The following is a 27,251-nucleotide window of genomic DNA, read 5'->3' as shown; positions in this document are numbered from 1 at the left end:
GTGTGTGTGTGTGTGTGTGTGGGTGTGCGTGTGCGGAGTGCTCATGGACCAGCGTGAAGAAGGCGGCCCAGGAGGAGGGGGCAGCACAGCCAAAAGTCAGGAGATACTAAAGACCAGCAAAACCCCAGGGCGGCCGGAGCCCAGAAGGGACAGGGCGTGGTCCTGGATGAGACATGGGAGGAAGGACGAGGCCCCTCCAACACACTGGCAGAGGTGGAGCTGGGGTGGAAGGAGAGGGGTAAGGTTTCTGAAAAGTGAAGGACAGAATCTGACGACGGACTGGACGTGAAGGGAAGTGAAAGACAGGCATCAGGATGACTCCTCAGTTCTCGAGAGCAGGCTGGGGGTGGGGTGGGGCAGGGGGCGCGTGGTGCCCATATACTTGAGTTTGGTTTTGAACATGAATTTAAAGGGCCTTTGAGACCTCCACGTGGAAAGTGTCAACTTCGGTTGGAGATATAAATCTGACAGTCACTAAAGCCACTGACGCGGGTGAACTTCTTTCAGAAGGGAATACGGAATGGGAAGGGGAGGTGGCCTGAGACAAGCTCTAAGTCGTGTCTGGAGACAGGAGGACGGGGTGGCAGGGGCATGGAGTGCAGTGGGGACGAGGAGCTTCAGGAGGTGGAGGGGGGCAGAAGCCGGGGCCCGGGGAGAGCCTGGCCAACAGCGGTGCCCACTGCGTGAGGACGCCTGAGAAAGGCCTCCTGCTTCACCGACACGGAGGTCACTGGGGACCTCGGCAGATGACGGCAAACTTGCTCATGGTAGCCAATTACACCACTTTTAGTTATCGTGACTTGGCAGACCTAGGACACATCGAACTACAAGAAAAATCTGATTTGTCCTGAAGTGTCTCAACTGGAAATCACTGCACTTTGAAAGTTCATTAGAAGCAACATTAAAGTGTCAGCAACGTAAGATCTTCAAGTGTCTTATAAGCCAAAGTATTAAATTACATTTAATATAACTTAAATGTTAATTTTAATATATTTAATTCTCTCCAGAGTGGTAATTCTTGTATGGAACACATGGTGCTTCCCAGCTATCTTTAGCTAGTCAGGAGGTTACTGTACTTCTCTATGACAACGAAAGATGCCCAAGTACCAAGGATTGTCTCCCGCTCACCTCTGGTCGATCTTCCTCTGCTGCAGCACGTCTTTTATGAGGGCCGTGCGCACAAGAGCACTGCCGTTCGAGTGGCTCCAGCACCAGAACTAGGAGAGAAGCAGAGTCTTTACTTAACTGGGTGGAAACATGGACAATAGTATTAATGAAATCCAACAGATATCACTTACTGGCATCCTTCTTCCAACAAAAGAATGGGAGAAGATCTTTAGATCTTGGTCTGCTAAAGAACTTGGCACTACAAAGTACTCTGGAAGGCTGGAGAGGAAAACACGAATCGTAATGTAAGAGCCTGTGCTTCAGGCAGGATAAGCGTGCTCTGCAGACCCCACATTTAATTAACGTGCACCCTACTCAGTGGCCGTGCAGTGGGCACCGTGGGTGCCACTGATGAGCCTAGACATCTCATCTAAAATGCGTGCGATGTGCTCAATTATCACAGTTGTTATACTTATAGTGGGGGAACAATCCAAAGGAAGCATCTGAAATATTTTCCAGGATGACTATTAATCAAACATATGCAATTTCTGAAAAACATGTCCACCATCGTTCTCTCGACAGGCTATGGGTAGGAGATACCAGGCACACCAGACCAAACCAAACCAAGCCCACAAATCTCCCGAGAAGCTTCCACCCCCTTCTCATCTCCCCCTTCTCTGCTTCCCATCTCCCAAAGGCAGGTGGACTCCGGGACGTGGGTACAGAGCAGTTACTACCGGGCAAGCTCACTGCACCTGAAGACATCTCTTTTCCTTCCTCTGCTCACATGGCCAGGTAGGGGACAGAGGCAGGCCCTGTCACAGGCTTCTCAACACGTAATGCACGCTGGCCACAAAGTTCAAATTCAAGGGGAGGCAGAGGAAGACTCAAGCCGCGTGCTCCCAAGCCCCTTCCTCAGCACTGCACTCCTAGAAGGTACTCGCACTTTGTTCACAACACTGCTTATCTGAAAAAACTAAGGAGGACTTGAATGACATTAAAACAAAACATCCCCCAAATCCGAATACTAAATAATATTAAACAAGTAAAAAATTAAAAAAGAATTTTCTGGTCACTTTTGGAGGATTCTAGGAAAGAACCCCTTCTGAAAACTGGTTAAGTAAAGGGGAAAAAGTAAACATTGATACTGCCTTCCTCATACAAACTGTATTTTAGGTACTAAAGAGTTGCTGAGAGAACTGGAATATGACCAATAGCAATCCTCAATAAATGAAGGATCTGGGCAATGATCCTCACTGCTAATGAATAACCATTTTTGGCAGCTAAACCCACTCTGTAAAAGGGGAACTTAGCAGTGGGTGGAGCAGGCTGACTGCTGTGGGGCCCACAGGTTGGTCAGCGTCACAATGATGCCCGGAGCCCCGGCGATGCCACAGGGGGTGCCCAGCCCACCTGAGGAAGCGTTCTTGCCCCAAACCTGGAACTGAACCTAATTACAGCTGACCCTTGAACAACGCCGGGGTTAGGTGTGCAGACCCTCTGCACAGCTGAAAATCTGCATATAACTTATAGTTGGCCCTCCCTATACGTGCTTCTTCTACACCCATGGTTCCGCACCTGCATATTCAACCAACGGGGATCCTGCCGTACTGTAGTATTTACTGTTAAAAAAAAATCTGCGTGGAAGTGGACCCACGCTGTTCAAATCCGTGTTGTTCAAAGGTCAGCTGTAATTATTTAAGCCCCTAGAGCTAGCTAACATTTCATATACAGTAGACAGAGGAACACATTAAAGGACACCACAGTGATAAACCCAGCAATATCTAGAAAGGGAAAAAGTCCACAGAACATTTGACCTAGTTTTGTCAACAACAAAAAAATGGCAGGTAAAAAAAAGGGATGGAAGGAGACTCACAGATTAAAAAGCCTGAGACAGATCATGCAAGTTCAATGTGACCCTGATCTGAACAAACCAACCGAAAAAGACACTTACAAGATATGAATGCAAATAAACACTGGATGATTGACAATACTACTGGAATTATTATCAATTTCTTTTCAATGGATGCTGACATTGCGATTATGTTTAAAAAAAGAAGTCCTTATCTTTAAAACAAAATATTCATTAAAGCATTATTAAAAATAAATATTCCATTAGCCATAACTTGAAAGTTATCAATGACAGCAGAGTTTGATGATTACTCCTAAGAAGTCACTCCCAGCCATGAACCACACTGTCAAAGCTGGACTTACCAGGTGGATATCATGTAGCCCTCGTTAATGGAACAAACTCTCCACCCGGAGGCACCTGTCCTCTTGACTTCTCTGTCCCAGTCTGAGTAAGTTTCAAACAGCGGAGTTTTTTGGCTGCTGCCACCCCCAGCTCCAATGCCACCGCCTCCTCCACCTCCTGAGGGTATTCCATTAGCTTTGCTGGCTGTAAGAAAAAGCAATAGTATTAATTCTGCTTCAAATTCCCTCTCCTCTCTCCGTGCCTCCTGTCACAAACACACTGCAATGTGGCACCTCTTCCCTGTTTGTCTCCAGTCTCTCCAAGGCCCCCCTACCCGTTCCGGCCGTCCTGGGGAAGGGGCGGCCCCCCCGCAGAACAGCCCACTGTGTCCCGTCCTCGTCCAGCTCGTCCCCACCCTGCAGCACCTTCGATACCCTATCCTTCCGCTGGCTCTGCCTTCAACGCCTTCACTCACAAACGGGCAACCTTGGCTTTGAAAGGGCTTTCACGTGACCACCCTGGACCACTCTTGCTACTACGCTGCACAGTTCCCCTCCCTTTTACTGGCCACCTTCTGAAAGGGTGACCGACGCCTGCTGCTCACGTTTCCTCCTTAACTTTCAATTGTCTTCTATCCCTACCGGTTTACGGACACCATTCACAAGCCTCCCTCAACTCCCTACCCCAAGCTATGGCGTAAATCCAAGTCACTGCTAGTTTTCTCCCCACGTTTTGCCTGGAAAAATGAACGCATCCAACAATCACCTCCGTTCTCAAGCTGTCCGAATCTTTCATCTTTCCAGTGTTTACTTCTTAACCCTTTTCTATGTATGACTCGCTATGACATTCTTGGTCTCCTATCTCTACACGATTTTTCTTTGATAAGTTGACATAGATTCCTTAGCCTCCACCAGAGTGCCAGGCCACTGGAGACTCAGCAGAGGGCCTAGACTTGACCTTCCTTAGCAAGGAGCCTTCTCCACTTGAGAGGCGCGGCCACCTGCTGGGAGCATGCGCACAGCCTCAGGAGGGCCTCAGTGTGACCACAAAGAAGGGTGTCCCACAGGCAGCTTGATCTGGGTGACAGACGGCATCCCTCTCCTGGCCCAGGGTCTCCCTGTGCAGGCTGCAACCACGGCCAGTCTCTCAGCTGACAGCCCGACCGATGTTCTGCTGCACTCAGACCAGCCTGCAGCTGCCACAGGACACACTTCCTGAAATCAGGCTTTCAGGACGCTACCCTTGCCCCCAACTGTGCAATCATCCTCATTTCCAACTGAATCCAGCAAACCTAAACAACTTCTCTTAAAGAGCCCTCGCAGACCTGCCCTGACCGTTACTGCCCATTATTCCCGAACTCCCATCCCACTGCAGCCGTGAAAACCCTTCTTTGTCCCGTGAACATGCCACGCCCGTTCCCGTGGACTATTTACTAAACCTGGTGCAAAACAGGTATTTTCTGAGAACCTACCACGTGCTAAGGCCTGAACACTGACAAGCGAGCTAAGATTTCACCCCTACTTTGAGGCGTTGGTGACAGCGCGCCGGGTGGATGAGAGCGATGCGGGTGGAGGGGGAACCCACTGCGACTGGGGCTGCAGGCTGGGGCGGGAAGGTCTCCGACCCGAGCAGCTCTGAGCAGAGTCCTGAAGAACCAGCCAATGCAAACGCTCGCAGGTGGCTGGTGAGGAGGAGACGGGCGTGCTGCGCAGAGCGGGACGTAAGACATGCGGAAGGACGGCACAGCGTCGAGTAATGAACTACAGCGAGCGCACTAAGGGTGCCAGAGGTGGCGGAAGGGAGGCTGGGAAACGCGACGGGGCCTAGCCTCTCAAGCCGTGCTGCACCAGACAGGAACCACCAGCCACACGTGCTGCTTAAATTTCAACTGAAATTTAAATTAAACAAAGATTTTAAAATCAGTTCCTCAATTGCACCAGGCACATTCAAGTGCTCAACGGCCACATGTGGCCAGTGGCTTCTCTACTGGACGATGCAGGTGACAGAACATTCCCATTACTGGATGGCGCTACTCTAGATTATGAAGGGTCTCAGGTGCCAGGCTAGCACTTTTGCATTTTATCCTTTAAGTGGCATCAGAATTATAATTATGATGCTTCCGATTTTAACAGAGCTTGTTAAAAATTAAAATGCTACTTCTAAGCCCATATCCTGGTGGGCCACTCTGTCTCAGTGCCTGCTCTGGAGTAACAACCACCAGAAGACATGCTGGGGAGCTGGGACTTGTGATCTCTCCAGAATGCGGAACCTGCGTGGAACTTCCAGGCAATTCCCATTTCACATGCTGTGTAGCAGAGCACCAAAAACCACAGCAAACTAGCCAATACTAGAAAACCTAAGGAATTCATCATATGACCAAATTAAAGGGGAAAAGACCCTCGCAAGTGCAGAAAAACATTTGATAAGAGTCCAACACGTGCTCATGATATAAAATACAGAAAAATTTAGCAAATTGGGAATCAAAGGGAATTTCCTTCACTTGATAAAGGGTACTTATCAGAAACACGCAGCAAACATCATCCTCGTTAGAACCAGGAACAGACACACTACCTGCTACCATCATTACTAAGCAACACTGCACAGAGGTCCCCACCAGGCAGTGACCACCACCACCAAAAGAGAAGCTGAAAGAACACACTGGAACATGTAAAGAGCTATGTAAATACTTAGCAGCTCAGCCCTAGCTGGGAATCCAGACCTGCATACTTTTCAGTGTTCTGAGGTTACAGACTTAGGAAGCTAGGCTGAGAACATGCTCACTGTTTACAAGATTGGTCCTCGGGCAAAACATATAAAGTCTCAAGATCTAACTAAGAATAGGTGAATTCTTCTGAACACAAAGTGACAGCAACTACAAGATCTTGTACTGTTTGCTATTTCACAGGTTTTACTTGTTCAGAACCTGTCCATTTCTCAGCAACCAGGACCAGATCTCTGATATACTCAACATCTTCAGTGAGAGCTTATTATGGAATGTGTAGCAGGTACCCAATCTGCCATTACAAAGTCTGGAAATTTTAATGCTTTTCAGAAAGTCCCAGAGGCCCGATGCCTGTGGCCTGCTCTACTAGTGGATTACTAATAGGGGCTGCAGCAACAGACTGGCCAAGCCAGTCGTCTTAGGAAGATCTGGCTCCCCTGACGGTTACCTGACTGAGGTTTTAGGACACCCCTCCTCAGCCAACTGAAAATGAAACAAGGTCAGCCCTCCTGACCGTCACTATCTTCCGTGACACAGTTCACAAGTCTAATCCTAGACCGAGTTGAAATGATCTTAAGAGTTTCCACTTAAAACTAGCCCCCTCCATATTCAGAATGGCCTCAAGCAACAGTAAAGACAATAAAAGTGGTCAACAAATGAAAAGAAAGCCTATCGCTTTGATGGCACTGCAGAAATGAGAAGTCACAAAGAAGGGCGAAGAAGGGAAAAACAGAACTGCGATCATTAAGAAGTTCAAGAGAGCGGAGTCAACAAAGCGGTTCGGACAGGAGATTCGGACTTGGTGGGCCTGGGGTGGGGCCGGCATGGCTGTCCTTCTAAAAGCTCCCCCAGGGATCCCGGCGCTCAAGGCTGGTGCGCTCCTATTCCCGAGACACGAGAACCAATCACAACCATTTACAGCTACACTGAGAATATTTTAAAAACTGACAAGCAACAAACTTTAAAAATTTCTACACTATTTCAAATGGATTTTGTCCTCTGTAAGTGGTTTTCAAATAAGCATCTAAAGGAAAACCTAATACTAAGACCCATGTTTAAAAAAAAGGATAAAATCACAAAGTAAAATAACGTCACTGAAACCGTCCATCTTCTGCTGTGAGCCTACACTGCACCTTGAGATTATGTCACCGCATCTGCCAGCAGGTGTCTGTCATGCAGTGGAGCTGCCAACACTGAGGCGGCAGGTAACCTGAGGTTTTCAACTCTTTAGTCCAGAAGTATAACGAAGATGGATCTGTATTTTTGGGACATTATTTGTCCAATAATAAGCTGACTAGTGAAAACAGCGTCCTCGTGGGTTCTTTCAAGTTAAAAGAGCAAAAATAGAACCATCGTTCCTGTTTGTGCCAGCGCCTCCCGCGGTGTCAGCGTGTGGAGTGTCCCGAAGTCTCTGGGTGCTGGGCATCTCCCATACTTCGCGATCCTCACAGAAGTACCTGGATGACTGACTTTTCACTCAAGTGATGCCGAACACGAAAGAAAACCTCAGAAGGCCTAAGGCCAGCTAAAAGATTCTTAGACAATTGCAGGGGACATCCTCTAGCTTCACATCTTATTTGTGGAAACAGCTTTGTCACCTACCTGCCTGCAAAAAGGACTTCTTTAATCCAGCCAATGAATCAAGGTGTCATCCAGAAGTTCAAGAGTGGATTATTGGGCCTCTTTCACTCACAAATTAATGAATTCTGACTGCAGTGTGTGGAAATTTCAGGCTTCTTTTGCTCTTAAAGGTGCAGTTTATGCTTCTGCAACAGCATGGAAGGATATGAAAGGATGTTACCCTATGAGGAATCTTAACAAAACTTTGGCCAAGTGTTATGTTTATGAAGTGACTGTCAAGGAGGAGGAGTCTGAAGGATGCAATATAAAAAGTGTTCCTGAATATTTTAAGTGTTACTTATCAATTGTTATTTTCTCCACAAGCTACATATGAGAAGATACAGAGAAGTGACTGACGGGAATAAGGAAACCAGTAGTAGGAAAGCTATGGACTGAATAAACTGTTATCAACCCAGAGATGCCCACGAGGAACGGATGAAGACAACCGTGAGAAGTAACTGAAGCAGGCATCACGTCACCAAACGCATAATGAAGTTCATTGTACTTGCTGAACATTGTGCAGAACTCATGGGTCTGTACCCTGGACTGAATCGTTTCTACTAGGAAAAAGGTATCATCCAGAATTGGTCTTGATCATCAACAAATGCAAGTGGGAATCAAAGGCTCTCCTACGACTCTTGTGCCCCTTCCCTTGAAGCTTTCATCTCAGTTACTCTCTCGCAACTCTGGGTGAGAGTCCTGTTGAGAATAACCCTGATGATCATGGTCTGTAGCCTGAAGATGCGCCAAAGGAACATTTGCCTAGCTACTAGTGCGGATCTACAATACTTTATTTTCTGACAATAAGTGAATTTTCTTTATGTTAAGAAATAAACTTTAAAAATTAGTTGATTGGTCAAGCCTAGGTTACAATTAGTTGCACTACGATAAGAAAAATTAAATTATAAGTATTTCGTTATCCCATTTCTGTTAGTACCGTAAGATAAAAGCTATGACCTTTGCATCATCTCTATGGTGTTTACAAGTGTACTTATACCATATGCATCTGCAGATACTGTGTATTGTTCCTACATTTTAATGCATTTACAATACAGTGATACTGGAATATACTTTTATTATACAGATTATTTAAATTACTATATATGTTCTGAGGTAACAAAATGTAAAGGACCAGTAAAATTAATAATTTATAGGCTGCCTGTCCAGACCATGCTGGCTGGGGTGAACGGTCCTTTCACTATAAACGTGTAGTTGAGTCATCTCTCTCCCTTAAAGACTGGAAGAGCACATGACCCAGCAGGCAAATGGACACGTGGTCACTAACCTACGAGGGGCTAATGTCAGACATGACCTCATTGTTTTTTCTCTAGCCTTTTATGAGGTTAAAAAAAAAGAAAACTGGTTGATCAAAATTATATTTGTATATAAAAAGAATGCACAGGGCTTCCCTGGTGGCGCAGTGGTTGAGAATCTGCCTGCCAATGCAGGGGACATGGGTTCAAGCCCTGGTCCGGGAAGATCCCACATGCCGCGGAGCAACTAGGCCCGTGAGCCACAACTACTGAGCCTGCGCGTCTGGAGCCTGTGCTCCACAACAAGAGAGGCCGCGATAGTGAGAGGCCCGCGCACCGCGATTAAGAGTGGCCCCCACTTGCCGCAACAAGAGAAAGCCCTCGCACAGAAACGAAGACCCAATGCAGCCATAAATAAATAAATAAATAAAAATTAAAAAAAAAAAGAAAAGAAAAATATCCCCCAGGAATCTGAAAACAAAGACTAGATTCCAAAATAATTACTGTGAATGTACAGGGAGCATATCTCTTTAAAAAAAAAAAAAAAAAAAAGAATGCACAGAATTACACGATCACTTGGAATATTCCTTGGTGATGTCATCACTGACATATATGTGTACAGAATTATTCACTTTTATAAAAACCGTTTAAAATACACTTGTCCTTTGGATGAATGCTCATCTTCCTTTCATGAATCTTATTCAGAAATATAAAATGAATATTTTGACAATCTTAATGAAGTCCACTAAAAAGTTTAGCTATTTCAGCTTCTGCATGAAATCACACCTTGCCAAAAAAAGATCATGAGTTTCAAATATCTTTTAATTTTCTGTCAGTTTTCTTAAAAGATAAGATTACTTTAAGTCAAGTTACCAATTAATAGGCAGGGAGGGAGAGGTATCTTCCTTCATCATAAAATACAAGCCAGTGACTATAGGCAAAATACTTGACATGATTCTCATAAGCCTATGTTTACAGTTGCTTATAGGTTCTTCCCCGTCACTTTTTAAATGTTATCTGACAAATGTTATCTCTTTTAGTATATAGTGCTTACTTCTCTAACAGTTATGAAGCTAATAATTCTACAATCATTAAAGCTCATGTACTTGGAGGCTTCTCATAAAACATAAGAATAAAATTTAGACAATGTAAAGTTAGTCACAATAGTTAATATTTTCATATTTACCTGAATTGTGGTATTTTTTCCCAACATATTCAAATGCAAAGAGTAGCTGGAGGTCTGTTGGCTGGGAATAATGAGCTATTGCAAGGCATACCTAGGAAAAATTCTACATTTAGAATTGATTTCAACATACTTAGTTAAATGAAATGTACAATAAGGCCTTGAGTGCGGGAGCGTCATCTGGGGCAGGGATTATAGACTTATTTCCATGTTTTCCTGTTGACCTAGAGTGTGAAAGAGCTCCTTAATGCCAGGGATTTCATTCATTGTTGTGCCCCATGACACTGTTTAATCTTTAGTGACTACATGCTAAGTATTCAGTAAGTGTTTGCTGAGTTGAATTTTAACAAGAATGTACTTTTATTCAGATAAACAAAACTTGAAAACTAATGAAGCATTCTCCAAAAAGGCAGTGACATATCCACTCCTAAAAAAAAGAAAAAGAGAAGTTTCATTTTTTATGGACTATAATGATTTAATACCATCAATTTGGAAGGCTTACTGTTAGGTATGAACTTTTAATGTTCTTACCTCATGCATTAAAAATCTAAACTTAATAGAAAAGCTACAATTTTTTCTTACAAAAAATAAAAATTAGTAAGAAATCCAGAGGTACATGGGTGGCTCAAAGAGGTACATCAAAAAAACTGTGTTTAAATAAAATGGTTTGAGACTATGCCTATGGTGGAAAAAGTGTGGGCTTTGGAATCCAACAGATGAGGGCTTGAATCCCAGCTCTACCAAGCACCTGCCATGTAACCTGTGTGAAGTCAACTCATCTCTCGGAGCCTTGATCTGCGCACCTGTACAATGAAGATAATACCTAGGCTGCGGTGAGGATGAATAACTTTAGCATACACTTGGCCTCGGGAGGAGGGCCACGTGTGGAAACATGGCTGCGATTACCCTCTACTGCTGTTGGAAAGAATGAAGGATAGTGCTCTGTGCTCATAAAGCCCTGAACTAGACCATGGGAGAAAACACTCTTAAATGAGCAAAGAAGACAGAAGAAACTGAAGACATATGCAAGGACAGAATAATAGATGTTCTTACTTCAAAAGATTAAGCATCATTTAGAAGAAAAAGCATTAAGCCAGAATGATATACTTTTGACAGTGAGCAAGCAAGAAGTTTAGTTAATTGTTAGTCCATGTCAAATTAGCGGTGTCTGGGGTGGGTTGATGCAAATTCTATTGACTGGTAAGTATGTGTCAGTTGCTTGTTTAAAATATATTTTAAGAGTCTTCTAGAATAAATGTTTCCTGTCTTACTAAATTAAAACATACATCTAAGAGAACAGAGTTATCATTAGTTTTAGTTTTGACTAAAAACAACAACAACAAAGAAAGCTCCTTGAAACTTACGTAATACCCTGCTTTTCTTAATGCCTATGGGAGAGCTTTCTATGAGAGTCCCACCCAGGAAATTTAGGAGACAGTGACCTACATTCCCATCCCCTACCTGTTCAACAGTCTTTAAAGCACTTCTTCCAGCAGCAAACTACTGAAATCCACACCTTGAAAAAGTCCTCCTCACTTCCTGTTCCTCTGGGCACCATATTTAGTTTATAAGCTTTGTTGCACTTTTCTCAAGATTCTTTTTCATTTTTGTCCCATTTTTCTACACCATCATAGTCACAACCTTAAGCCATACTCGCCTTACGGCATCTCTGTGGGTTTCCCTACATTCTCAAAAAAAAAAAAAAAAAAAAAAATCAACAACACTTAAAGGTTCTCTTCCAAAGATCAAATTTTGACCAACAACTTTGTTCTCTGGATAATCTGCTGTGGTTCCCAGATACCTGCATACTGAATTAAACCTTCTTATTCTAGATTCTTCACCAAACCAGCTCTCCACTACCAGCCATCCTGTGCCCTCCCCACCACCCCTCAGCCGTCCCTGGTCTAGAAGCACATATTGTGTCTGACTCAGTCCTAGCCATCCCCTCGGCTACACTCTGCTCGAGAAACCCTTCCCCGCTGCTTAGCCAACCACGCTGTCTCTGTCCTCACCAGCCTTCCCAGACCGAGCCAATTGCACAGTATTGACTGTGGAAACCCTCCCGTTCTCTCTGAATAACAATAGTTCCAACAGAAAGCATCTCTTCAGTTAACTGTGCTTATGGAGCAGTTCTTTCCAGGTCTTCACCCAATAGTCATGAGAGTGGATAAAAAGGAGGACATAGGGTTCTTTGTTTTACTTCCACCACAAAGTTCAATTCCTCAAGGGCAGGCACTACGTCTCCTTCCTTCAACAGGTATTTACAGAGCCGCCGCCACCACATCCTAAGCCCTAGGGATGCGGGAGTGAACAAACAGACACAAACCCTGTTCTCATTAAGCTTACATTCTAGTCGGGAAGACAGACACTAAACCAGAGAAACAGGAAAGACTACAGTAAATTAGACAATGATAAGTGCCAAAGGGGAAAATAAATCCAGCAGGGAAGAGGATGTACAGTGTTACAGTGAGGGAAGAAGAGAGCAGGTTAATAATTTAGAGAAGGAGACCAGGAGAGGTCTCTCTGCACAGATCTGAGGAAGCCCTGAAGACCCCTGCATTTCTGCCATCTCATCAGTAGCTTTCTGGAGGTGCTTTGTGCTTAATAGCTGCTGCACTAAAAATACTAGTTCACAAAATAAGTTACTAATATAGTCAGGAAAATGCTCCAATTCAATAATACTAGATATCACTTTCTCTGAGACATTCAGAAAGCAGTCATGGGCCTTGTTTTCACAAAAGAAATCCACACATCACTGATGATGGAATATTTTTTTTATGGCCACAAAGCCTATCTGCTAGGCAAAACCCAACGTAGCCCATTTCTAAAAAGCCCTTAAAATAGCACAACCTCACATTTATAAAGGTTAGGAAACAAATGAGTTTATTTAATGGCATCCACATTTAAAGAAGACTATAAATACTGTAATAATATGAAACCAACTCAGTTTAATCACTGGCACAATGGTTGATTTTGGGGGGGGAAGGGGACACAGCCTGAACTATAGATGTTGTTTAGCAGTGTAACCACAAGTGTGTAGGACTTAGCTCAGGTAACCTCAGTACGGGTTACCTCTGGGAACCCTGACAAAGGCACACACAACTTGTGTCATCCAGGTTACATTCCTGTTGTCACTGCAGGACACTCTGAGAAGATCGAGAAAGCCAGGAGTCCTCTTCCTTGAGCTTTTTCCCAGAAGTCCTCTTCCTTGAGCTTTTTCGTACACACTATTTAAAAAGCCTACACCCACATTCCTAGATTCCATCACTAAGAGTTTGACTTAAAAAAGTAGGTCTCATTTTCATGTAAAATTATTCTAATTTTGCAATGTACTCCCTAAGTGTTAAAAAATTTCAGAAAAACTCTCTCTACATCTTTAAAAACTGCCTCTGAAATAGTTCATTTGGCCTATCAGAGAAAATGAAGAAAATATTTATTAAAGACATTAAATTATGGTAAATATTTAATTGGAGGAAAAAAAGTAAACTACTTTTGAGGTGATTTTTGGACCAAGGCTGATATTCTTTTCTGGACAGAAGCCAGAAGTACCCACGGTTGGTGGTTTCTCCTCCCAGACCAGCTGGGGGCACAGCACTGGAGAAGATTAACACACAGCCAGTGCTGGCACGTGGGCAAACAAAACTGGTTTCCTGTATTTCTGTGGTCTGAAAGCCACCGAGGAGTAAGTCTCAGATTAAAGGCAAAAATGGCAATTCAGGAAAGGCCAACTTGTTCTTTAAATAGATGAGTTGAATTTTTATTTCTAGAAAGTATGCCTGAACAAGTGGTTCAGAGCCAACTAATTTGAGAATAAAGTGGAGACAAATGGCATATATTTCACTTACTATCTTATATATATATATATATATATATTTTTTTTAATGTAAGTGATAAATCATTAAAAACAATCTTTTGCCCCTCAGCAAAGGTTCTTCAAAAGGAAATGGTGGCTCAAAGTTGCTTTGAGGCCAGATGTCCAATTCTAGATATCCAAATTCCTTTTCTCTTTACATAGACCTATCCCCAAAATCCTTATTTACAATCCAAGAATAATGAGGATGAATGTCATCTAATTTTGTCGTAATACTACTCAGGAAATACCAACTAGATTACCAGAAGGCTTTAGAGCAATAATTAACAAAATGTGAACCAATTTAGCATTCTGAGATTTCACAATTCAAATAGGAATATAACTGCTTTCAGTACTTCCAAAAATAATCAATGGTTTACCCACCAGAGAACTCTGAACACGCATCTGGTCATTTTAAAACAATTCACAAAAATCAAAGCATTTCCAGAGAAAACTTAGCATTCAAAGTTTCCAGGAGGTAGAATCAAGCTGTAACTCCCCAACTGTTACCTAATTTTAGATGAAAACTTTCACTTGAAATAACACGGTGTGCTAGAATTTTTGTTTTTAACTCATGAAGCCATTAAGCTTTGGCAGCCATACATGACTTAACCCTTTGTGTTTGAAAACATGTAAATCAGGGAAAAATTTCTCCATTTATATTCTTAATGCCAATGCTTCTTTTCTGTGTTTCCCCCCTTATGACTGTACAAAGACAAAAAGAATATTTCTTTTGGGTCTGAGGTAACTGCTTTTTATATTTTACAACAGTGGGGAAAGGATTTTTGCCAGAAACCTGGTCTTGGGAAAGGGCATAAAAAATTGGACCAGCCTAGCCTGTTTTGAGTAGACAGTTCAATGAGGCCCCCTATAGCACTTACCAGCAGCAACAACAGGGAAGGGATATTCTGAATTTCCACAGCACTTTTTATCTGTTTCATTCATTTGGAAGCTAATCATTTATGTGTGAACATCTTTTATGCTGCTACTTTGTACTGTTGTTTTCATTTGTTCATGCTTTATCTCCTCAACTAAACTTAGCGCACTGCCTCACACATCAAACATGACCAACAAGTACTCTAGATGGTGCAAGAACGAGCCAGATAATTATGCTTTGCAATGACTGAAATACTGTCATCTGAAAAATAGAGGAGAGAATGGGAGAGATATCAACTTTCTAAAAGAATATTGGGCCACTGTATCAATTTCTTATTTCAAAAATATCATGTCCTAACACCATCTCCTAAGTTCCATGGTGCCCCTATTCTTGAAATGATACACATCCTGAAGGTAACGTTTTCACAAGCAGATTCCTGATGCTCTGATTAAATTACAACTATATCTGAGTTCAAGAAAGTAACTTGGCTAAACTATTTTATATGCAGTCTACTACCTAATTAATTCTAAAGTCTTTCTACATAAGAATAGGCATCTCAAATTAGTAAAATGCCAAAATCACAAACTGCAGAATTGAACGGCTAAAAGTAGCCTTAAAAGTTATCTAGCTGAATTTCCCATCCTGCAGCATGAAGAAAGTAGTTATACACACTCTACCTGAAAATGTTTAGCCATAGATCCCACCACCATTCTGCTACATAACCTGGCTGCAATGGTCAGACATTTTCAGACATTCATTTCGTGTTTGCCCTCCTATAAAGAAACTATTGACTCTGGTTCTAAAAATAAATCTATCACCTCCTCACCAAACCATAAGAAGACAGCTGCCTTAAGATCTTTCTGACAGCCACATTTTGATATCAACAGAAAATTTACTGCAGTAAGTCTACTGACCATGGAAAACAAATGCACCCCTTTTTGGTGGCACAAAAGTTCCCTCATCGTTCCTCTATTCCCGATACATGAGAGCAGGCTTCTCCTGGAGATTCTGTTACTATTCTCTGCACTTGCTGAACCATAGACTGGCCCGGGGGGCTTTAGGACCACCAGCTTCACTCCTCTGCTAAACCCAAAATCTGGAATCAAAGAAGGAGGAATTTCTGCCCTTGACTCTCACTCCACGAGTTTGCAATAAACATTCCCCAGAAGGCAGGGGGAAAACAACCCAATTAAAAAGTCCCTAGCTTTTAGCCGCCTGTGTGGAATATCACTCAAATTAATTCATTAAAATTTCTCTAAAGCACTAATATTTATTAGGCCCCTCCGATAACTACACATTTACCTAACCCTTATGTAACCTAAGTCTAGCTTTTAGTTTGTTGATAAAGCTCTGAGGTACTGAATTAAAAGTCTTACAAACCTCAATTACAATACATCACCATCTTTTCAATCTTTTTAACCAAGAAAAAAATGGCTGGTAATGGTCTTAATGTAAAAGATATGCATGACAGCTTTTCATATTTTAGGAGCTGATTAAAAAATTACATAGAATACTTTAAAGCAGCCATAAACTAGTCCAAGGAAACAGTTCTATTAACGTTCCTGGCTTTGACTTTACATAAGGAGATAACTTTCCCTAAAAAAACCAAAAATTTGAGCAACTAAGAAATGAGAACTTCCATACAGAACTGCAACTGGTAAATATAGTGCAAAACCCATGATAAAACTTAACAGGATTACCTTTTTGGCACTTTCAGGACCTGATTCATCAAAGCGAAATCTCACAATTCTGAAATCTTTACAGTAAATAATTAACTCTGTTGGATTAAATTTCAGCTTCTGGTTTGGGCCCAGGACTTTCTGCTTCCTTTTGTGGTCATTTACTAAAAAATAAAAAAATAAAAAAATTTCTTTCTTGATATTCACTCTTTAGTACACTTTAACAAATTCTTACTGAAAACAATCGGAAGGTCACCCACCACTCAGTTCTGCTTCTCTAGAATCTTTCATATTTGTGTATAATTCCTAGAACTTTGGGGGATCAGTTTTAACTTTGCTTTTGACGATATTAAAGATATTTCTTTGCACAAAACCACCACCATCTATATTTAATGATTAAAATTTTAATTAAAAAGAGGACAAATACTAGAAAATATAAAAAGCCATATATTTTGGGACTTCCCTGGTGGCGCAGTGGTTAAGAATCCGCCTGCCAATGCAGAGGACACGGGTTCGATCCCTGGTCCGGGAAGATCCCACATGTCATGGAGCAACTAAGCCCGCGTGCCACAACTACTGAAGCCCGTGCACCTAGAGCCCGTGCTCCGCAACAAGAGAAGCCACTGCAATGAGAAGCCTGCACACCGCAACAAAGAGTAGCTAGCCCCCACTCGCCGCAACTAGAGAAAGCCTGCACGCAGCAATGAAGACCCAATGCAGCCAAAAATAAATAAACAAACAAACAAATGAATAAATATTTTTTAAAAGCCATATATTTTATATCTCCATTTAAAAATAATTTATTGATTTCTTTTCCATTAATTTTCCTGGGACTCAAAAAAAAAAAGGGAAAAAGCAAAAAACCTACAGAAATAAAACTCTAGCCCAAGTATTTGAGAGGTGTAACTCTTCAAGCAAGAATTCCCGAGTAGAACCAGCTTTTAGGGGCTGAGTGAAGAATAATACATACCTGTGACTATTTGCTCAATACATGTTAAAGGGACATCATGTTCACCAAGAAGAAGGTTTCTATAATGGAATTTCTGAAATAAAAAAATACATTCATTTAAATTATTTTCCCAATAACTTCACGATGGTAATATGAGCCTTACTTTTAGGTGTGATGAGAAATTGCGACGACAATCTCTAAAAAGAACAAAAGCTTTTGCCTGTGCAGCTATGACAATTCTAAGGCTGTAGTTATCACAGAACACACTTCAGTAGGAAAGTAAGGGGAGGAAGAGAGAAACACATACTGTGTTCACATTCTCTCCACCTTTCTCCCCACATTTTAAACAATAAAATTAAGTCAAGTTATATACTACAATGTCATTATAACATACAGGATATGTAATATTATACTGTCAATCACTTCACAGGCAAACACTTGCATATCTAGTTCTGGTTAAACAGTCACCAAAATAATAAAAAAAAGGGGCTCCAAAGTCATCAGATTTTAATGGGTAAAATCATGGCTTGATTTTCACAATGGAGATTTTAGAGCAGAAAATAACTTTTTAGAGCAGAAAGTCTACTCGAAATAAAAATCTTTAGTCAAACTACAGCTTACTTTTTAAACCCATTTTTTATACACACTTTCAGACTAAGGACATTGTTGATGTTGATGCTATTAACCTTCTGTTGGTAGGGCACTGGCTTATTTTTCCTATTAGTGGTTTTGGATTTAAGCTATTCTAGGTACATGGGTCTCATTTATAGTGAAATCTGGGGCCAAAGATCGAAATAAAGCCAAAAATAATAGGAAAAACCCAAGTTTACAGCCAAATAAGCTACTGTCTCTACATACTGGGTATCTGTAAATGCCTTAAATTTAGTCTAAATATACCTACAGATTGCAATAGATTGAAATACACTTATCCATAGTTACGTACTTCAGTCAAAAGTTTAGAGTTAACATCCAAATATTACTATTACAAATAAAGGTCTAGGGAGTAAAAGTATATATATAACACTTTACAAATCAAAACAGAAAATAGGAGTTGAGGAAAAGTCCAGGATTTTTAAGTTAGGCAAACGAATGACTGACTTTTTGAAAACTCAAATTATATGGAACTGTTGTTTTCCAGTAAGAATATAAAATAGCAAGAGGGTTATTAAAGAAAAACTTTATCAATATTTTTCTTCATTCTAACTACTAGAAATCTGAAATGAGAATTTGACTTTTTTGGAAAAATACTAGTTAAAGATACTATAAAATATGTAAAATGTGCAGCATCTATGAAATTATTTGCTATATAATTTTTTCTCTTTATGAGGAGTAAAATGGATATCTTTGTTTTTATAGATAGGTTAAAAGATTTAGAAGGAAATAATAACTCCTTTATTGAAAAGGATATATAAGCAAAGATCACAGAGGATAAACACAGCAATGTGACTTAAAACCATCTCACTAATTATACTCCTCAAGTCTCAACATTCTCCTTAAACTTTATTTTGAATTTTAATATAATACATTCCCAACCTTATATTAATCACTTATTAATAATTTTATTATAATTTTTCCATATCTGTGCTTTATATAATATCGATAATACGTACTGCTTAGAGTCAAAAGCCCTGATACGATTAAACAGCATACAAATCAAACACACCTGTAATGGCATTGGATTATCCGTAATAAAGGAAATTCTGAAGTTACTGCATATCAGTTTTCCCCACAAATCGTATTGACTTGTGTCCGATGCGATGCATTTTCTCACAAAATTGACTTCATTTACGACAATTTCTCCTTTACAAAAAGAAACATATCATTGTGTGAGCTACAACCACACCATAAAATGTCAACAGTCGCTGTGTGACCTAGAAGGAAGATTTCATGATGACGATAAGAAGAAACACTGAACCAGGACCTCACATCGGTAACAGTCACAATGGGGCATCGCACTCCATTTGTAAGACACAGAAACTGAAGCACAAAGAGCTTAAGGGTCTGAGATGGTTCAACCAGAAGGGCTGAGCTGGAGTCTGCATTCTTTACTATGCCATGCTGTCTCTCATTTATTTACCGAAAGGTGCCCTGGAGAAGAAATAAGCTGCACTGTCTCTTTCAGAGTATTACTTGATGGGATATTTGTATTTTATTAACATGTGACTTGATCTCCCAAACTGGTATCTTCGATTCCTTCCTAAGACAGTTCAGTATGAGAAACAGTGCAGTATTAACCTCAAAATTAATAATGCAATCTATTTATTTTAAAATATATTCCATAAAGACAAATTAAATTTCCCTCTGCACTCACATTATAACTTAGCTGACAATAAAACTTTAAAATATAGTTTTAGAGTTAAAAGGGAAGACTAAAGAAATAAATATAAGAAACTAAAACAAAAGTTTTAATGTTCTTTGAAGAGAATAATTTTCTGCAATTGATTTAAAGCTTGGTCATCATTAATCCTTAATTTCAAGTTCTAAAATGCAACCAGACCCAGGGACGTTTTTAAGTAATCATTCTCTAGGGTCCATGGTAGAAGAGTTAGGGTACTGAGCTACTTTGCCTATTTCTGCCAGTAGAAACACCTCTAACAGTGATGGACAGAACCGTTGCTGACAAGCCCCAAACACCCACCAATTCACAGAGCGCAACTAGAGTCTCAAAACAATCCTCTCTCTTAAATGTTATAATAAATTTGAACTGCAAAAATAACTTTTATTCAAAGTTCTTAAATGCACAAGATGAGTTTTAAGAACAGAACCCTAACATTTACTTGAGGATTAAATTCAAACGTGCTCATGTCAAATTCTCGGCTCAGACCAATGGAGTGATTGTCTCTTCTGCAGACAAGCCTCCTCCACGTGGCCTCCCGCCCTCCTCCCCACCCCCTGCACCCTGAGCCCCACCGCTGTCCTCATCCTCCCTCTCCAGCCACACTGGCCTTTTAGTCCCTCTCAGGGGCCGGACTGCAAAGATCCATGGGGTCTTCGCACATGCTGTGCCCATTTCCTGGAATATGCTTTCCTTCTGCCTCAGCCCAATCGCTTTCTCAGGAATGCCTTGAAAACTCTCCGTGCCTAGATTAACTCCCTCAATCACAGCATCATTTACCTGTAATTCCCAGCATTGACCACAGCTGCAGTTATGCATACTCTACATATTTCAAAATCATTGGGCTTCCCTGGTGGCGCAGTGGTTGAGAATCTGCCTGCCAATGCAGGGGACACGGGTTCGAGCCCTGGTCTGGGAAGATCCCACATGCCGCGGAGCAACTGGGCCCGTGAGCCACAGCTACTGAGCCTGCGCGTCTGGAGCCTGTGCTCCGCAACAAGAGAGGCCGTGACAGTGAGAGGCCCGCGCACCGCGATGAAGAGTGGCCCCCGCTCGCCGCAACTAGAGAAAGCCCTCGCACAGAAACGAAGACCCAACACAGCCAAAAGTAAAAATAAATTAAAAAAAAAAAAATCATTGCCTGTCTCACCCTCAGGATCACATGCCCCATGAGGGTAGAAAACGGACTGGTCTTTCTCTGATGCTGACATTTTAGTTGCAAGGCAAAGGCTCAGCATGGGGCAGGGGCCTGGTCAATGAGTGCTGAACACCCGAGTGAATGAACCAATTCACTGCTCCGGGTTCACCTGATCAGCACCACCAATGGAGCAGGAGTGGTTCCAGACAGACAGAAACCAGTGATGTAACACGGCCACGCACCAAGAGGATCAGGAGATAAGTGCTGGAGGGTAAATGCACATGAAGTCAGAAAACTGTCCCAGAGCCACCCCTGCTCGCCTACCACACGCACAGAGAGCTGCAAAATCTACCAGTGGAAAGGAAGAGATGGAGGGCTTGTGGGACAGGACACGCGGCCACACTAGTGCCGTCAGCCAACCGTGTTTATAATGCACGTGCTCGGGCAGCACTTCTCCACCAACCCGACTCTCTTACCAAGGGCACAATGTAACATATCCAGTCCACAAAGGCAGCGAGAATGCGACAAAGATAAAAGGAGGAGAAGGCATTTATGGGTCCAGGGCTTGGCCAACCCAGATGCAGCCCCCTGGTTTTTGTAAATAAAGCTTTACTGAAACCTATCCATGCTTATTCATGTGTGTACTGTCTATGACTGCTTCCACGGGACAAAGGCAGAGCTAAGTACTTGCAACCAGAGACCTCACGGCCTGAAAAGTCTCAAACATTTACTGTCTTGGACTTCACAGGAAAAGCTTGCCCAGCTCTGTGCTAGAGATGGTCACTTAAGTGACAACTCTTAACATTATGTGAAACAAGCCTTGGAAGAAGCGCTCAGGCACATCCTGTCAGAGGAAAGGCACTTTCCACCTGCAATGGTACGGTGCCCTCAGAGCTCGGGAGGCCTGCTCAGCAGCACTGAGGAACCACAACCTTTCCCCAGCATGTGTCTGCCACAGTCAGGTCAAAAGATTCCTTTCTCACCAATGAGCCGCAGCACTCAGCAGAAGTGAAGCTGGAAATCCAGGCCTAACTGCTCTGCTCCCCATTCTCCATCATAAAAAAGCAAAATTAAGCACAAATCTGTGAATGAACTCTGTGGGGCTAGATTAGAGTCTGAGACATTGGTATAAACTCAGGTATATCTTAATATATACAAAGATGGAGAGGTAAAGAAACAAAGGGAGGTGTGTGTATACATGGCTTAGTGTGCACGTGTTTATTTTCTACTCTGTCTCCTGAAAACGCCTCCAGTAACAAACCACATTCAGCACTCAGATCTTGGTATTTAAATACCATTCTCCAAAAAAAGGAACCAGGACTCACTGCAGAAATGTTTGACTCCAGGGCTGGGGCAGAGGAAAGACATATTGAATCTGGAGCTTCTGATAGTTCCAGAATGCCAGAAAGTAGGGAAGGGAAAAAGAGAGGGGGGAATGGGGGTGGGGGAGAGAGAGAGAGACAGAGAGAGAGAGACAGAGAGAGAGAGAAGGAGAACATTTCAAAAGGATAGAGGAGCCAAGATGAAAGAATTCATCATCCATCAGTAAAGACGGAGAAACTGTCACAGGCTGGAGACTAGGGAGACATGGTGTCCTGGCAGGGGCGCTAAAATAATGGCCATTAGTGAAAAAACTAGGGAAATGTCAATAAAACTTGCAGCTTAGTTAACAGTACTGTTAGTTTCTTAGTTCAGCTAAATTTATCGAGGTTATAAGATATAAACATTAGGGGAAGCTGGGTGAAGAGTATGTGTTAACTATCTGTACCCTTTTACAAATCCAAGTTTATTTAAAAATAAAACTACTAAAGAAAAGAAAATGGACAAGAAATATACGAAACAACAACAACAACAGTAAAATAGGGACCCACTGGGCTATGGTCTTTGAAGGAAAACTGTTACATAGATTTCTGAGTGGAGAGTGGAAATGAGCCTGTGGGATAGAAGAAGTAGAGTGGGATGGAGGGAAAGAAGAAAAGGAGGGCACTTCCGGGGAGATGCTGAACTGGGACTTCTTATTATCATAAGCATGTAATAAAATAAGTGCCAAGTTAACCTGGCTTGAGTTTTAGTTGATGACACTAAATTTTGTTCACATGGAACCACTCCATAAAATACGTGGATCATGCAGCATGGCTCTCTGCTCACAGAACAATTTTCTGCTCATACTTTATAAAAAAAGAGGGAACCCTGGGTAGGAACTGTCCTCAGCTACTGCCAGGCACGAACTGCAGTCCTGTGGGCCAGGAAACCACCTCACAGGTGGGAGGGAAACAGGGGATTCAGAGTGCCTCTTCCCAGAGGGGACAGATGCAGAAACAGAAAAGCGACCAGACGGTTCTTGCTACATTTTAAATTAGTGACCTTGAGGAGGAAACTTAGAACTGAAGCTTCAAAGCTCCCAGAGACTGTCCTCCTGGGCTTTTCCGGCAGGAGGGCGGTGTGCTGCCAGCCACGTGGGAGGACCCTCAGCAGCGGGCACTTGCCAGCACACCACGGGCAGGAAGCAACGGGGGCCGCACGAAAGAAAAAGCAGGAAGCGAGCTTCAGTGCAGGGTATGCAAAAAGCACCAGAGAAAAAACTGTCTAAACTAGAAGATGATGGGCCAAGACGTTCTACTATAACCTGGGAAGGAATCAACAAATCATCAAAGTTTGTTTTCTCAAGACCCTTTCATCTGTAAAGATAAATAAGAAAGGAAATATAATTAAAATTAATAAGTCTCCAAATGGTATAGCTAGGGAAGTTTTTAACTCCCTGAGAACCAAAAATTATGCCACAGTATCTTTCGTAATACCTTACACATTTAGAAAGTCAATACATGTTTGATGAATTAAAATAATTTTTCCCATAAATTTTAGCTTGAAAAATAGTTTAAGACAAAGCCTCACTGTACACAGTAGCTAATTAACCTACGGAATGTGCAGAGGCCCAAGGCATAGCTCAGTCTGTGGCTTTACATTCAGTGAGTGACCATCCCAGACAGCCTGGGACTGGGGACTCCTGGCGTGCAGGACTTCCAACATTAAAGCCAGGGTAGTCCAAGTGTCACCTGAGCTGCAGAGAAATTCAGGAATTAAAGTGGCCTAACAGTTGCTAAGGGAAGCTGAAACTCTGTACAAGATGAGCACAAGACATCTGAGGCCGCTCCTGGTACTCACAGGGTCACACACGATACAAAAAAGCACGGAATCAAGTACCACGTCCAGTAAGAGTTACCCATGATGGGGGCTGGAGGAAGGTCAGCAGTGCAGACCTCAGGAAGAGACCAGAGGAAAATCTTGAAGGCAGATGAGGGTTAAGACAGAGAGAACACATGATCACAATAACAAAGGCCTGAATAAGGAAAAAGGCATCTGGGTCTCAGTGAAGCAGATATCAACATTGGGAAACAGTGCAGAGGTCAGCAAGGTGAGTGTCAGCAAACTACAGAGGTTACAGACTTTGGATTTTATTTTTGGTTTAAGCAGGATTTTCCTTAAGGGGGTTCAAGAAGAGTTTCTGAGCAGGAGCTGCAAGGTCAGGAGTAAGGAGGTGACCTGAGGTCCTGTAACAGGCGCCGGAGGAATGGACGGCTCCAAACCCTCAGAAGAAGGTTGTCCAGGTGAGGCACAGACCCAATGCTAAGACACGGCAGTTGGTTACACCGTTCACGGTTCCAAGGAGCAGTTACAAGGCCTTCTGTCTTTCAAAAGCAGGGTATCTAAGAATTAAAATACTACGAAATTCAGTCTACAAGGATCTCTAAAGCCTATCTACAAAAAACCAAACCAAAACAAAAAACACCTGAAAGAGACAGTCTGCTTTAGGGGATTCACAATCTAGTTGAGGAAATAAGACGTACACTGAGGCAGAGGACAGTAGTACATAAATGGTCCAAACAGTGAACATGTTGAAAAAAAAAATGCAATAAACAAGACAGCTGCCCAACAATGCCTATTTTCATTTTCCGGATGGCCCTAGGTCGTATCCTTTTCTGATCTGATTACAAAAGACTCGGACAATCAGCGCATTCATTATCGATCTACTAGTTAATCTCCTAATGGAAGTGCTGCTGGCACTGCAGATGGAAGAGGGAGGGCCGAGCTGACCCCCGCCTGTGCACAGAGGCTGAGTCTTAGCGGGCACCACCGGGCAGAGCACAAGTCCTCTCCCGACCGCCAGGCCCTCCCCAAATGCGGCTCAGGTGCCCTTCCTCTGAGCCTGCACAACCTCGGCTCTCTTCCACTGAAGCGCTTGCCAGTGAACTGAGACTCAGGGCAGGAGCCCTCTTCTTCGGCTGCTCCCCCTCTACCAAGCAGTACGGAACGAGCAGTCAGTACCCACTCAACCATCAACTCAGGCCGTGGCCACAGCACTTCAGGCCGTCCCCCTCCCACCTCACAGATCCCTAAAAAGATCACGTCCCAGGGACCTCCCTGGTGGTCCACTGGGTAAGACTCCGCGCTCCCAATGCAGGGGACCCGGGTTCAGTCCCTGGTCGGGGAACTAGATCCCGTGTACATGTCGCAATGAAGATCCCGGGTGCCGCAACTGAGACCCGGTGCAGCCAAAATAAATAAATAAATATTAAAAAAAAAAAAAAATCATGTCCCGGAGAGCGAAAGCCCACCGAGCCCCACTCGCTGCAAATCTCATCCCCTCACAACAAAGCCGTTGGCATTCCACCAGCCTCCGCTCAGCTCGGCCAGAGACAGGAAGTCCACTGACTCCCGAGACATTCCATTTTCTGGCAGCTGAAATCGTTTGAAAGTTGCTTGTCAAGCTGGGTCAAATCTGTCTGCTATGGAAAGGGCAGAGCCGAGGACAGAGCTCTTTCTACCTCACCTAGAGCACTCCCCCTAGGATGACATCCAACCCACCCGCTATCCAATCCCAGAGCATAAATCTGGACCCTGGTGTCAGCACAGTCAGGCAGGCCCTGCTGCTTAGTGGTTAAAGGCACAGCCTGGGAGTCGGGCTCCTAATCCTGGCTCTGCCCTTGCTGGCTGGGCAACACTGGGCATGTTACTTAACCTCTATGACTTGTATAGTTTTCTCACCTGTCAAAGGAAGATAAATTGGTACCTTCCTGACAGGGCTGTCATGAGGAGTAACCTGTAAGCTATATCATATATTAGTTAAGGATCTTAGTTGAAAGTGTCAGAAACATGCCCGGAACTAGCCTGGCAAAAAGAAAAATTCTGTGGCTCTGGTGTCAGCTGGACTTCAAGGAAAATGGGACCATCAGAACTCTCCCTCGGTGTTCTGCCGCTCTCAACACGTGACGTCATTCTTTTGGACAAGTTTGCTGGTGCTTCAGCCACGGACAGCGCTACGGAAAAGGATCTCTTTCCTCAGTACCAATCTGAAAACATCCAGAGGCAAACCTGTGCTCACGCTAGCAGTCTGGGGGTGGGTTATCATCTTTGCTGGCCACACGAGAACCCCGGGCTGGGTGGAGATGGGGAAGGAGAATTTGTCAGAAGAGAGAGGGTGCATTTTTCAGAAGATGGTGGAAAGACTCCAGGCAGATAAAATAACTGATGTTCTCTGTGTGAGTGTTCATTAAATTGTACCTATAATATTACAATAATTTCATGGAGTGATTTCCAGTTCAGATTCCACAAATCAGGTATACTACAAAAATAATTCAGGGAACCGACACAAGAGCTCACTTAAAAACTTTTTTAAAGTCACAGCTACTAATAGAAGAACATATCTACACCAAAGAAGCTGGAAGGACATAATCTCAGAATTTAAAGCAAATCAATTTAGCTTTATGGAAAAAAGCTGCATTTTTCTTAATTTTCTCAATTTGACCAAGGGCTGATAAAAACTTTATCCAGATCTGATGCCAGCCAGGCCATGACTAGAATCTGGGAACCACTGGTCCAGGTCACAGTCTTCTGCCTTGTCCACAGGCAGCATGGAGCTTGCCCCAGCCCTGCTGCGATTCAAGCCCACTCCTCCTCCAGCACCTTCCCAGCTAGCATGAAGCCAGGAACCCAGGAGGTACTCACAGGCTCAGTGAATGGATCCACCAGCCCAGCAGCTACCCAAATAGACACAAGCTTAGTGTGGCAACACCTGCTCTCACAAATATATGCTAGAATACACACACACACACACACACATACACAGTTTAAAATTCATACTCTCCCTCTTTTCAAAAGGATTGGGGTGATTTTACACACACAACACAATCGTTAAAGAATGAGATTCAGGTAATGACGGGAAGATGAAGAGAAAGCCTAGGCAAAGGCCAGGTGCTTTGACAGAGTGCTGTATTTCAGTTCTAGGCTCAGGTACAATTTCTTGAGAAGTGTGGCTTTGGGAGAGAGCAAGACGCATGGCATAAAGT

The 27,251-nt window shown here is 42.8% G+C and overlaps 1 protein-coding gene across 10 annotated transcripts in view; it reads right to left on the bottom strand.

The window, feature by feature from the left end:
• Nucleotides 1-27,251, bottom strand: part of MTMR10 (myotubularin related protein 10) — a 45,182-nt gene that overhangs the window by 14,043 nt on the left and 3,888 nt on the right. For 3 of the 10 annotated variants that reach the window (XR_014242798.1, XM_082386034.1, XM_082386036.1), the window contains exons 3-8: nt 17,456-17,528; nt 16,507-16,649; nt 10,083-10,173; nt 3,322-3,505; nt 1,299-1,386; nt 1,129-1,217 (exon numbers count right to left, since the gene is read on the bottom strand). Coding sequence is in view for 9 of the 10 variants with exons in the window: in XM_082386034.1 (XP_082242160.1) it covers nt 1,129-1,217; nt 1,299-1,386; nt 3,322-3,505; nt 10,083-10,173; nt 16,507-16,649; nt 17,456-17,528 (668 nt within the window). In the remaining variant the exon portion in view is untranslated. Of the gene's footprint in view, nt 1-1,128; nt 1,218-1,298; nt 1,387-3,321; nt 3,506-7,625; nt 7,790-10,082; nt 10,174-14,810; nt 15,068-16,506; nt 16,650-17,455; nt 17,529-19,097; nt 19,235-27,251 lie in introns of those variants that run through there. The other 7 variants (XM_082386035.1, XM_082386037.1, XM_082386041.1 and 4 more) reach the window with 6 other exon arrangements.

This window comes from Balaenoptera borealis (assembly GCF_965194805.1).
Source record: "Balaenoptera borealis genome assembly, chromosome: 3".
Lineage (NCBI taxonomy): Eukaryota > Metazoa > Chordata > Mammalia > Artiodactyla > Balaenopteridae > Balaenoptera > Balaenoptera borealis.
Note: the sequence above shows the minus strand (reverse complement) of the source record. Positions and strands in the feature narration are given on the sequence as shown.